The sequence below is a fragment of the Chiroxiphia lanceolata genome, chromosome 12 (assembly GCF_009829145.1).
Source record: "Chiroxiphia lanceolata isolate bChiLan1 chromosome 12, bChiLan1.pri, whole genome shotgun sequence".
NCBI classification, from domain to species: domain Eukaryota; kingdom Metazoa; phylum Chordata; class Aves; order Passeriformes; family Pipridae; genus Chiroxiphia; species Chiroxiphia lanceolata.
Window position 1 is genome coordinate 10,355,133 of NC_045648.1, and position 13,985 is coordinate 10,369,117.

Genomic DNA, 13,985 nt, shown 5'->3' on the forward strand with positions numbered 1-13,985 from the left:
AAGTTGATTAGGCAAGTGTCAAGAGTCGTTTGAGAAGGTCAGGATCATACCATGCACATGACATCTCTTCAGACCCCCAAATCTTCCTTTTGGCAGTCTTGGGCACCAAAAGAAATAACCACTTCTTCAAAAAACCAGCTGAGTCTTTAGGACTTCAATAATCTGATCTAAATTGATTATCCTTTTAAAAGGAAACTAACTTAGTAACTCTGCATTTCACAGATTCACGTGGGAAAAGCTATGTGTTCAGAGAGGGGGGGTAAATTGAGAAGAAAAAAAGAAAGTATGTCTGCTACATAAGACATTTATCTAAACACTTAAAAGAACCTCACTACAAAAGCTTTTTTCACACACGGCTATGCTTTTTTTTTCAGGAGGAACAGCAAATCCCAGCAAAATCAGTTTTTCGCTGGGGAGAAGTACAGGTATTCAAGAAAAATACTACAAGAGAGAACAGTCTAAATTCATCTCACAGCAGAAACTCTGTGTCCAGCTGCGAGGTATTTCACTGATTATGTAACAGACGATCAAAAAGAAAAACAAATTAAAGAAGAAAGTGGCAATATAGCAAATTCCATCCCTCACAGCATTTCCGTTCAAGTTTTTATTAATATTGTAAGCTAAATAACAGAAAAAAAAGTTAGTATACAAGGGCTGTTTGGAAGTGCTGTGCTCGGAGAGAGACTGTAGGTGTACATGTTACGTATGATACTTTGACTTCTTTCACGCAGATACTGTTTTTACAAAACAAACCAGAGAAATGCAAACTTTCCTGACTGGCAGCTCAAGCTGTTGAACATTTAAGAATGTAAAAAAAGGCATTAACCTATAGTGACAGTTAGGAGATTTGCATCACTGTGTGAATTACCTGCAACATTAGACACTCAGACAGAAATCACTGACACAGGTTTAGGTAAGAGGGAGCAGATCCTTTGATTGCAAGTGCTTTGTAAAACACATTGTTGCTTATTCCTTTGCTGGCTAGCTATGTTGGCTGTTTCTTAATATGTGGAAGAAAGAAATTAACTTATCCCCAAAAGGTGACTCCAGGATACAAAGGATCCTGTGGAAGGGCCAGTGCTGGCAGAGCATCCTGGGCAGGGTGGGAGCCACACCAGGAGCAACTCAAAGCTCGTCCTCATAATGGCACCATGGCATCACCTCAGCCCCTAAGAGCTTGTTGATTCAAGCCTGTCACAGGCTTTTAGTGCTGGTCAAATGGAAGGAGACATTTCTTCTCCACAAAATTGTTTTCCAAGGAAACCCAGACTTTTTCATACCTGCTGATTCTGCATCTCTGATGCAGTGAGGTTAGTATCCAGAGTTCCTCTTAGAGGTTCTCCTTCATGTTTACGACGTGGCATGTAGGCAAACAGATAATTTTAAATCAGATTTGCTTTTTTATTCATAAGCACTTTCCCACATGTACCTAAATATTGGCCTATATGGGGAATATAAAAACACTCAATGTTTTCTCCTGGCAGCCCTCATCATTTCTACTTTTAACTTTTTTTATAAAACTTTTTTCACCATTTTGCCACATGACAGCATTTTTATTATCTTAATATAGTAACATATTGTTAATATCAACACATTAAAAATTACAGTTGTACTTTCCCAAATGAGGGATTTATCTGATGCTTCAGTTTGACCTACCCTGGTTAGGGCAGATTGATCCCACCTTTATTCCAGCATAGCATTTTGTGTTACATCCTTATATTCACAAGGCACTGATAGCACTGGCTCCTCAGAGGCTCAGGGGACAAAGTATATCAACCTTGCTCTCCTTTCCAATTGGATTTTCTGAATCTGCTGTGGCTGCTCCCATGCAATGAAGTTAACAGACCGAGAATGGAAGCAGAGATGAACACTGTGAATAGTATAGGAGTAAGAGAAAGTAAAGGGACTTGTCTAGACTGAAGAAGGAATGAAAATTCTTTGTAGTGCTGTAGATATCAGACAAAACCTAAATACCCAGAACAGCTTCCTGTCAGAGTATAAACTGCACATGCTTTGGCCATTTTCTCATCAGTTTAAAGCCTGCATCATATTTGTTACAATGACAGAATATTTACTGATGAAAGCACTCTAAAAGACATTTTGAGAAGAGAAACAGAATTTTATCAGACTAAACCCACATTGCACAAACACTGGTCTTTCAATATATGTGTACCCCCTGCATTATCAAAATAAATCTGGTAGCTTCCACACTAGAATATTCTTCAAAAACTAAAGGCAGGAATTATCCAGCTCATCCTCCACTTGAAGAAAATGCGAACTTCTGATAAAAAGTTTACTTTTGTTGCTCTGCCAAGTGCTAGGCCCAGAACTGGGGAGGATTAATAACAGGAATGGGCTGGAGACACGTGATTTAGGCAGCCTTGTTTGCGGTTCGGCTCCTTAGCAAGGTACAGCCTGACCTTAGGTGACTGTGGCTAAAAGGAACAATTACGGAGCTCAGCAGTGGAAAAAAAGGTAAAACAAAAACAGACAGACCGGAGCCATATAACTGAAAGAATTTAAAGTGTTCAGCTAAATTAGGCACGTTTGTTTAGAATTCATTACATCCAAGCTTTGTTAAACACTTTAGCGAGAGAAGAACTTACAGAAGAGATTATAGAAACCATGGATTTCTTCTGTGCTGCTTCCTTTTATCTCTTGAACAACAAATAAAAGTAAACTTTCTTTTATCTAAAGTTATATGGCCCTATCACAGACATACTGGAACACATCATAAATACTAGTTGATTTATGATTCTAATTCCTATAGATGGGAAAATATTGAGTGACTTGCTCCACATCACCTAGGAAGTATTTGTCACTGCCCAGAAGTAAGGCTGTAAGCTGATTCCCTTCATCAGTCTCCATCTTTTAAAGCTTCAGTGGTTTCTGGGAAATCATATATTTAAGACAGCTAATATAGCCAAGTACAATTCCATATTTTTCAAGTGTCTCATAACCTATGTTCTGCAGTAATGCTTTGCCTCTCCTAGAGTTAGCACACCTTGGTCTGCATCAGTGGGAAACTTCTTGGGGTCAGCCACAGGGTTGAACTGCCTAATGATCATCTAAAAGACTTTAATCACAATAACTTTCTGATACTTATTGTAGAGTGCATTTCTCTGAAAGTCAATTTACCAGGAAAATGCTAGTAATAGTCAAGTGATGTAGCATTTAGGGTAGTAGGTTTGCCCCTAGAAAGGAATATCTTCCAGCTTTGTAAGGAATGGGAACCACAGCAGAAAAAGGAGCTGATGTATGGGGAGACATGCAGTGGGGTTATTCAGTTTCCGACTTGTATGTGGGGAATAACCTGACACTTTTGAAGAAGCTCAGAAACCCACAGACAACCTTCCCACAGTTTACAAGGAAACAGTTCTCATCTCAGCCTATTTTTTCAACTCTGCTGGTTTAAAAGACTTACTAATTCTTGTCTGAGCATGGAACTGTTGGCATTTTCTGCATAACAGTTCAATTCCTTTTCAAGAGGGACTTTGAGAGCAGCAGTTCTGGCAGGATGGACAGCAGACACAGAGGTGTGCTGATGTGCTCTCTCCCAGCCTGCTGATGGCTCTCTGTGGCCAAATCACCCGGAGTGCCTGAGTGCTGGTACCCAGGCAAGGAGCTCTTGGATCAGAAGCAACTCCACTGAAGCCATTCGAGATGATTTTGGTCCTCTATGTGATGTCTTTCAAATGTTGTTTGTGGGCACAGAAAAACACCAGAGGCATGTCTTTGGGATATAGTCATCAAAACGCAGGCATCTCGGGACACTCACGAATGCCCGCTGCAAGCCACAGAACACAGGCCTGCCGCCTGCTGATCTGCTTTGGAGAAAATTGCTAGGGTTGAAGGAATTTATTTTGTTCTGTACTTCAAGGGCCTCCTGTGGCCAGACGGACGGGCCGGATGCAGCTGGAGCACTCCCTCCCTTTCCTGGTGCAGAGCGGAGCCGGGAAGGCCGAGCACGGCTGCCCAGCGACCTGGGATGGCTCACAGCACTGCCCTGGAGACAGTGTTCAGGGGGACAGTCCCCAACCCTTACACATCCCGACCAGCCAGTCAGGAATCTGGTGGGTGGCATCTACAGCCCCTAGTTCTTCCCACTTAAAGCAGCTACTTAGTCCTCTTTTGAAGTGTGTTTCACGAGTATTGAGTTCTGTGAGTTTAAAATTGGGCTTAGCTAGCCAGGGTGAATGGACCCTGACAAAGGGCTTTTAAGCCTCCTCTGTGAAGATACCTGGTATTTTAGGGAACAGGTTAGGACATGACAATAGCTCCTTGCACTGGTACAACTGGTTACTGACTGTAATTCTCAACAAAGACAATAGATTCACATAACCACAAAATTTAATACATTTATAAGAAGATTCAGTGTTACTTATAAAGACAAGACAACATAGTGTGTTAGCTGGGGCTGGGAAGCCGATTTCACCAGCACATGGCTCCCTCCTCACATAACCAGCTGCTGTGGAGGTCAGCTCATCCTCTTGGATATCCATGCTGCCTCAGACAAGAAAGTACTGTGACCTGATCCAACCCATCAAACACTGATCCAAACAAGAGATACAGCGCAAAGGACTTCCATATAAGGGGGAAAAAGGAGTTGGGGGAGTTCAGAAGAAAAAGCAGGATCAAAAGGAAAATTTTGTAGTGCAGTTTAACTCTTGTCAACACAGCCTGCACGGTGCCATCTTTGGCACATTATCCCACAGGATAAGAACAAAGCAAGATCCAAAAAGACAATTAAAAGGAAACCACACTATCTGGACAGGACATCTCTTCTGCAGAGCACTAATGATTAACCTTTGGAAACCACAATAATTTATCATTGAAGTAAAAAGTACAGTGAACCCCAAACAGCATTCACATGAACCAGAAGCAGCCTCTGGCAGAGGTACTGCCTACAGGAAAGCATTCAAAGACATACAGATGGTCAGTGTCTGGACATTATTGGTTCTAGAAACATATTTTGCACCTTAAACAAAAAGGAAAATCCTATGAGATTAAGCTTGAATACCCATTGGAGTATGCCCTGAGACAGCTCTGTGAACCATGCAATGAAAGAATCACCACAGTCCAGTTTTAGGGATTCCATTAGTATATTGGAACAAGCAAGGTTATATAACAGAGCTTGGGGTCTCTTTGCAGAAAGCATGAGCTCTCTTACTGTAAATAGCGTAATGCTTGTCTGAGCAAGGGCTGATTGCAGTGCACGGTTTCATTAGCTCACCTCTTGCCATAACAGGTTGCATGGAAATGAAAACAGAAGTTAATGAACTAATTCATTCACTCTGTGTTTAAAAATCCCTCTCTGCCAATGACTCCTAAGTAAACTTTAAAGAAAGGAGTCTGATTCCCCTGCATCTCTGACTTTGAGTACATACACAGTGATCCCTCTTCACAAGGTTATCTTTGATGTAAAGTCACTGTGTGCTGGCCACGAACTCTGCCTACATCCATTATGGGCACCCCATGTACAGTATGCACCTTGCTTTAGCATGCAAGACATTTGGTTCCCAAAAACATGATAGGATGGCTAGAGTAACCACTAACCAGACATGCTGGAATGCCTGAAAGTGTCCAAGATTAGTCATTTGGCAGCAATCCTGGGGAAATGTAGCTTTACATATCCCACTCTGGACAGAAAGGTTTAGTGCTCAGGGCCTTCTGGCAGGCCTGAACCCGATTCCTTCCCTTGCAGTGCACAGCACAGCTTAGATCAGCTGTGGCTATGACAGCTAGAGCTGGGATGCAACTGCCACGAAAATCTGGATCATTCATTTTGTCAAATCTGTCTCCAGCATATTCTTTACTTCACCAAAAGAAAAAAATCCAAAACAAAACAAACCCTTTCCTATACTTGGCCTTGGTATTTTTTTTTTCCTGGATAATTTCAGGTTCTGTGTTTGTCAACTGAAAGGAAAAATGCATGTGTCGCATACTCAAGGGTCAGAAATCTGGTGGGTGTTTGTACATTATACAAGAGATCAAAGATTGGAGAAATTTCATTCTAACTTGAGGGCAACAAAACAAGGTTACTGAAGAGCTTGGTCACTGAAGCTTGATGCATGACTTTCATGGACCATCTTATCAGGGCTGGCACCTGGAATCACTCACAAGGAGCATGGCTGGAGCAGCACGGCCTGGCTCATAGGCTCAACCTGACCCTCAAAAAAACCCAGTTTGCTTGAGCTTAGTGCTGAGCTGAGACAGAATGAATCCCACTGACCCAGGAGCTGGCATGCTCACCGTGGGACCACAGATCTGGCCATCACACTGCTGTGTGGGGCTGCCATGATCTCAGCATTTCTGCTCAGAGCTGCAGAAAATGAACCAGTTAAAACATGCAGAAACCAGCAGCTGTCGTGTTTTTCTCATATTAAGCTGCAGAACTGGCGCCAAGCACTCCCTCACTCAGGACTGCACAGATGATATTGCTCCTTCAATGTATGACATTCATGTTGCATTCCAACAGTGAAAGAAACCAGCACAACCGAATGGATGAATGGAAAAATGAATTGCCTCAAGTTGATTTAAAGGAGATATTTAGTCATGCATGGGAAGGAAAAGAGAGAATAAGTGACCAAAATAGAATGAAGCAATTGGAAACAGCTGATGTTTGATGAAAAGAAAGATATTTTCTGGGGTGAGAAATTTAAAAGCCGTGAGTATTTTGAAAGGGCAAATTATGCATGACTTTTTAATCCTTTAGATGGTGCCAGGTTATCCAGAATCCGCTCCAGAAAGATTTCCGAAACAGTTTATTCTAGAACTAAGCCAAAACCTTCGGCCAACTCTGGAAAATTTTATTTAGAGTCAGACTAACATTTTGTGAGCTCATGTCAGTATTGGAAAACTGCTCCAGCTGAAAGCATGAGGGAATAGTTTTGCTAAGGAACCCCTGAATTTTAGCAGGTTTTTTTAAATTATTATTTGCAATAAGAAAAAGCAGGAAAGGAAATTAAAATCCTTAATAAAAGAAAAAAAATTGTAGAAGGGCTGAGTTGCACTTTCTGAGAGAGCCATTACTGTCTCTCCATTTCAGAGAGTGGACAAGTTTCAAGCTGTACTGGAATCAAGTGAGGAGTTTCCTTTACATGAGCTTGCCATTAGTGCACTTCACATAGAGGCAAAAGACAGTTTCACTCACCCCCAACTAGTAGGAATTCAGGTGTGAAACCCCATAGGGCACAAAGATGACACTGTCATGGGTACCACAAATTACTTTCACAATGCAGCCTTATTTAGGCTTTGTGTAAGCTTTTGGGCACATCCAAGTCTGAGGCATCCTAGTCATTCATGTTTCTGGGTCCTCAGCTGCTTTTTTTTTTTTACTTGGCAAAAGAAGCTAGTGGATAAATGACAGACACTACTTTGTCCCTTTAGTAAATCATTGGCAGATATGGATCAGCATTTTGAGATGTCAGGGACACGGTTTAGTGTTGGACTTGGCTTTGTTGGGTTTACGGTTGGACTTGATGACCTTAAAGGTCTTTTCCAACCTCAATGATTCTATGATTCTGTGTATGGACACAGGTAGGAAGCCAACCAGACAGTATAGTACTATTTTATAACAAGTACTGATGTTTTGCTCTCATGAGTGTCCACATCTTTTTAAGTCACAAGTGTGCTGCAATGAGCAAACATAAAGTCGAACACTTGTGGTTATATAAAGCTATATGGCGGAGGAAAAGAGAAACTATGTGAAATCCATGACATCTGGAAAACACTTTCTATATGAAGTCTAAAGACAGTGTACATTGTCAGCCTGGCAGAAAGGACATAGATTTCCCATATAGAAGCCTAAGAAATAAAAAATCAGTAAGTAATAAGTTGACCCCAAAATACAAGGGGGGAGGAAGGGTAACTTCGGAAATTCAAGCTAAATTTGGGAAATAACTGTGAACATCAACAAAAATTCAAAACAGAAATATATAGCATATTCAAATAAGCTTTGAGCAGAGGAGTTGAACTAGATGATCTCCAGAGGTCCCTTCCAACCTCAACTATTCTATGATTCTGTGAAATGTTTTGCTTTGGTATTTTCTAAATGAAATGGTTTGGGTTTGATTTTTTCTTTTCCAAAATGAAAGGGGACAAACATAAACAGCTTATAAAGCAACAGCAGGCATTCTGTTTGGGACTGAATAAGAACATTTTGCAAAATTTAAGAATCTTCCTCCTAAGCCACCTCAATTTTCTCCAAAGGAACCTCTGCTTTTAGTTTCATTAGACCTATGTTTACATTTCATAGCTGAGCGGGAGGGGTCAGAGAGCAAACAAAAAAACTCACCATTCATCCAGCTCTGCTCCCAACCCCTATTTTCTTATTCACAGATAAACCCTTTCAGATGTACCCCAGTTTCTTCAGGGCTGAAGGTGCAGAGCAGGCGTCTCTGCAGCCAACAATAACAAACAGTAACACCAACTTTGCATGTTTCCATGGCCATGGTGCCCCAGAGACCTCCTCTTTCATCCACATGCTCCTCCCCTCCAAAGCCACCTCATCACCATCTCTGAGGCTTGGGAAGGAGGGCCAGTTCAGCTACGCCCACTTTCCAATAGATTCCGTTACTAGGGGGAAGAAGAAGGAGCGGGGGGGGGAAAGTGTTTCTGCTTTTCCATTCTTTCCCCACCTTTCTTGTTCCCTCGGGTCTATTTACTCATCCCCTGTGGTTACTGGTAGAAGAGAAACTGTGTCGTCAGAAAGTAGCACAGAGAGCACCCTTGCACAACCAGCAGTTACCAGGATCATGCTCCTGTCCCCAGGGCTGCACGGGCAAAACAGAGCAATATTTTCCGATAAACACTAAAACCACTTGCAGTTAAGCCTTGTGCTTGGTCTGGCATGGGAGTACATGACACTGGTAGATCAACCACACCAGAGGCTGACTCGAGTCCATTTGGGGTCAATGACAGCTTCAGCCAACCCCACGCTCGTGGCCAGCACTGAAAAAGGTGCTGCAGAGGCTGGTAGGACTGACAGGAGGTTGGAGGGGCACCCCCGGAACATCCTGCGGCAGAAGAACCACTCCTAGGGGGAAGGTTAGGATTGGTACAAATGAGGGAACAGTCAAGGTGTGAGGAAAATGCCAGCCTTAGAGAGGGGAGGCAGTGGAGCTCTGCTCATCCTGTTAGCACCTGTTTGCTCACACAGCAACACTGCGTGAAACAAAGAAAAGGAAATCTTCATTATAATCTCTCATTTTTGGACTAGTCTCCTGCATATTAATTCCTATTGATTGACAAGTGGAACAGCACACATCGATCATCTTGTTAATCAGGTGTTCTTGCAGCAATGCATGAGGCAGTTTAAATAAGCTAGGTTAAGTCCTTGTGTACACAAGGAAGGTATCATAAGTAAAATGCAGTGGTGAAATGACTTTTTGCAAGGAGTAAGCAGAGATTGTGCACCTTATGTGCTTTGGAAAATTTTACTTCATTTATATAATTTTTAGTGACCTTTGCTTACCATGATATGGTGTTGTCCCCCAGCTGTGACTGGTTTGGCTTGAAAGTCAAGATTTTGCAAGCCTGACTAGTGAAACCTCCTGAGGCTCTGAGCTCACAGAGAACTCAATACCTTCGTTTTGAGGGGACATTGCTTTTATATGGTGTGCATTGGTCATTCAGAACAATGACCACTCTTGAGGCTATTGCTTAGACACACAGCAATTCTTGGCAGACAGGACTGCTGAGTTACTGTGGCCCATGCTCAGAGAAAAAGATCCCTTCCTCCCCATGGCACTGAAGGAGGAGACACCAGCACTGCCACAGATGAAGAGCACGGGTAATAAACAAGGCTTCCCAGCCCCAGAGAGGCACCTCGCTGCACAGCTGACCCCACTGCCTGACCTCCCAACACAATTACATTTGCAAAAGCATCTAATTTGCAGAAATAGTGCTCAGTCTCAGCTCCTACTGGTATCGGCAGGGGCTACACACACGGGGATACTGAAAACTCAGAGTGGTATCACCAGCCTGTACTTCCCTCTCCCCCATTTACGAGTGTGGCTCAGCCTCTTAGGGACCATAACTGAGTCTTTATGAAGCCCTTGGATGGGTTTTACTGCAAAACAAAGCTGAGAATGCACATGCACGATTACACCAGGACAATAGCCTAAACTTAACAATCACTTCCTGTAATTGTCTGAGGCAGCCTGTAGAATGCAGAATCATCTCACGATAAATCCTTGTTGGTCATTTACCATCATTAATCTATACTGTCAGAATGAATTAGGTGCAGAGGAGCATATTAATTACAATGCAGATGACACTCCAGCTTTAATTATCATGACTTCAAAGTAAACAGTGCCAGTTAATCAACCTCAATATACCACGAAGGCTGTCGAAGTAAAGTGCTGTTCAGCTGATGGCACTGAAATCCAGCCTGCAGGGTCTGCAGCTACAAAGCTGGCATTCTAGCATTAGTTTTCCAAATTGCTCTCTATTTCTATCCACATTAGTCAGGTCGGTTGGACACTTTTTCCACTGCCTATGACATGCCTTAAATTAGGGGTGACCAAATTTGTCAATATGTAGCAATCTGGCTTTATTTATAGAACACTTCAGATTAAACAGCAAAAGCTCCCCACTGCTTCTTTATGCCTTTTCATTTTGCATTTAATAGCTACTTATTCATTTTACTTACCAACTAGGGCTATATTTTTATAGCTTGTCATTCCCATTTCAGTATTATTTTCTGGAGGGCTAGGATTATGGAATACACCTAAACATCTGGACAGTTTGTAAAGCACTGGGAGAGCAGCTGGCAGTGTTGCAAAGGCCCCCAAATCCCATCAGCCAAATGCAGCCCTGTTGTTATTGTAGGACCTGAGACAGAAACCCTCAAACTCCACCAGATTCCTCCTGATACTCTCCATATGAATCCCAGTAAGCAGGCAGACTGCTCAATCTGGCTGTTACCAGCATTAGGCTCCTGAGGAGGAGAACAGATAAAGTTGTTCTCCACATCTCCTGCAGGAGATGGGCTCACACAGCACAGAGACAGCACAGCAGGAAGGAACACTTCAACGGTAAAGCTACACAAGTGTTGGAGTCCAGAGAGGCTGGGTGGTCTCCAGCAGCAGAGGCTTTAAGAATTTGGGGTATCCACTGCAGAGCCAGGGCTCACACAGCCCTTGGGGTGCCTTGTGTCACTTCGCTCTATTACCTGCTGCTTCATACGCCTTGTGAAAAACACTCAATTTTTCCTGACACTGGTGCACAAAATACAGAAGCCTGAGTAGATCCCAGTAGCCTGTGAAATGTCCTGATTTGCTCACTCAAGGAGAGCAAACCAAGGAAATAAGGAGTTACAGAAACAAACCAATAAAGTAAAATTAAGGTGGGGAATTTAATCACTCGGGAGACAGGAAATTCAAGGCTATGGTACCCATAGCAACTAGTATTTGTCCACAGTGTATGGAACATTAACCTTAACCCCATATGCAGAAACAGAAAAAATTATGGAACACATCACATATGAATGCATATTTCATGCAGAGGGTACTCTGTGAGGGCTACTGTGAAAGCAATAATTAAATTTCCTGACTGCAAAGCAGGTATGTTCATGCACAAGCAGCTCTTCTGAGACATGAGCCGACGTCATCAAAGAGAGCTCCCAGCTCCTCCCCACGGTTTAGGCAGGAAAGATTCAATGTCTTGGTTTGGTCATAGTATCATATCCTGTCTTATAAGCTTCTGGTTGCTGTTTAGATGTTGTTTTGAAAATTGCCATGTGTTGATTTAGGAAATGTTGTGATGTTTCTTCCAGTTGTTGGGTCAACAAGAATTCTGCACTTCTTGTATGTTTTCCTTTTAAGCAACTAAAGCAACATTTGTCGTTCAACAAGACAGAGGTCCAGTTCCTGCTGGGTGATCATTTTACTCGAATGTGAGAACCAGATTATTGCTGAGTTAGACAGCAAACAAGTTATCAAAACTTGAGAGAGTTTTGCACTTGTCTTCAGCTGAATTTTAACACCTGGCAGGGTGAGAAGTTAGATTACTTACAGCAGGAGCCAAAACCAAAGCCAGACAGATAGACAGCAACTCTGTGGATGGAACTGCTGTCCTTAAGTTTCAATTTTTACATGATCTCAGACAACTGATGACTGGTATATCTATTTTTGCTAAAAATTGGAAGACAAGATTTATGAATATAGAAACAAATGGCAAAAGTAAAACAGCTGAGAAGACTAATTACAATCAGGTGGGAAGGGGAGCTATTGAAACCAGAATTTAATAAAAATTACTTCTATCTTTTGTCACCACCACAGGACACAGAAGCAGGCAGTTTGCTTGATTATAACCTACTGCCAACTGACATTGGAGGTGCCACGTGCTGTCTCCTCCTCAGGCTGTGGCCCTTGTGCCACAGCCTGAAGGAGAAGGAGATGTCTCTGTGAGGCTTTGCTGCTCCCTCACACAGCCTTGTCTCACACCTTCCCTGGGTGAAAACACTTGGTTTTAGGCAGAATTAGGTCTGAGCAGGGATTTCAGGTCCTGGTGCATTAGGAAAACCTGGTGTCAAAGGCAGAATGTTGCCTACCAGAGCTTACTGGCAGCCAGATCCAGAGCCCAGCACCTCTCACATCGAATTTTTCAGCAGAAGCAGGGCCAGACGCTAACCAAGCCCATCACTCTTAATAAAGCCATTTAACACATCCACAGCATCAACCAGCATAGCTCAGGTCTGACCTCTATCACCACTTCTTTGGCAGGTAGATTGAGGCCAAAATCCAGCCATGCACAGAGGGGCTGATGGAGTCCACGAAGCAGCAGCAGCAGCAGCACACTCCAGGGCAGGCCTGGATGCCTGTGTGCTGTGGGTGCCTTCACAGGTTCCCCATCCCCGCTCGGTGCCTCACCACACAGGAGGTTTGGGCAGCTCTGACCACAACTGGGGGGCTGTTTTCTCAGATGGGGCTCCCTGCAGGGGCAAGGAGGGAGCAGAATGAAACACAATAAAACTCTCCTCCTGAGCAGCAGCATCCTCGTGCAGTACTGTGCCAGAGGGCTTCCATCCAGTAGTTTTGGACATATTTCACTGAGTCAAGGCCACATTTATCTAGCAGCAATTCAAAGTGAAGAGATCTCCCACTGCGGAGAAGATTGGTGTTTCTTTCACCTGCACTTCAAAATAAGAGTGCTCACACAAACTCTCTCTCTGCCGGGAAACCATCTCAGGGCTGTCCCAGACCATGGTCCACAGGCAAAGCCAAGCTAAAGGCACAGCTGGGACAAGCAGCCCAAGAACACTCTGCACAGCCTGGTTCACACCTGTAACCTGGAGATGCAGTGAGCAGAAAGCAGCAGTGCCTCTCCATGGCCGACATATTTAGAGGTCAGGCTTCCTGGGGCAATTCACCACTCAGATATGCCCTAGGTCACATTCTGCCCACCCTCCTACTTCTTGCTGAAGTCTCTGAAAACCTGAGTCAGCTCCAAAAGAGAGGCTGATGACCCTCACCAGCAACAGCTCACAGGCTTGAAACTCCCCACAGGGCCAAAATAGCCAGAAATAAATAATTTTACAGGAAGGAAAAAAGTATAAGGCACATTTCTTGCAAGTACCCACTGAGGGCAACACAAGAAGGATGCCACAGTCAGACCACCCAATTAAGAGCCACGTGGTAACACCAGTATCCTTCATGCAACATCCTGCTCCAGGGAAGGGGAGGACTCCCTTTAACAGTGCTGCCCTTCACTCCTGAAGACACAGGCATGCTCCTGCAGCAGGGCTTTCATCGCTATTGCAAACCCCAGACCAGTCTCATGAGGGCTGGGCTGAAATTACCAACTTCATTTCCAGAGAGCTGTTAGTAACCTTGGACTCTTCTCACTGTAAGTGTCTTAAATATGAGCTATTTCTCATCAGGGAGAAATCAGGATTTGATACTGCACAGAAATAAACAGCTGAACACACCAAATCTTGAGAAATGGCCCTCCATATATTTTCACAGAAGTCATGGCAGGTT

General features: G+C 43.3%; 1 protein-coding gene across 2 annotated transcripts in view; it reads right to left on the bottom strand.

Annotated features, from left to right (window-relative positions):
• PDE8A (phosphodiesterase 8A) overlaps nucleotides 1-13,985 on the bottom strand; it is a 142,900-nt gene that overhangs the window by 125,226 nt on the left and 3,689 nt on the right. Inside the window, exon 1 of one of the 2 annotated variants that reach the window (XM_032699991.1) lies at nucleotides 8,297-8,425. The exons of the other annotated variant lie outside the window; for it this stretch is intronic. Within the exon in view, the coding sequence (XP_032555882.1) occupies nucleotides 8,297-8,299 (3 nt within the window). The 5' untranslated portion in view covers nucleotides 8,300-8,425. Of the gene's footprint in view, nucleotides 1-8,296; nucleotides 8,426-13,985 lie in introns of those variants that run through there. 2 annotated transcript variants of the gene reach the window in all.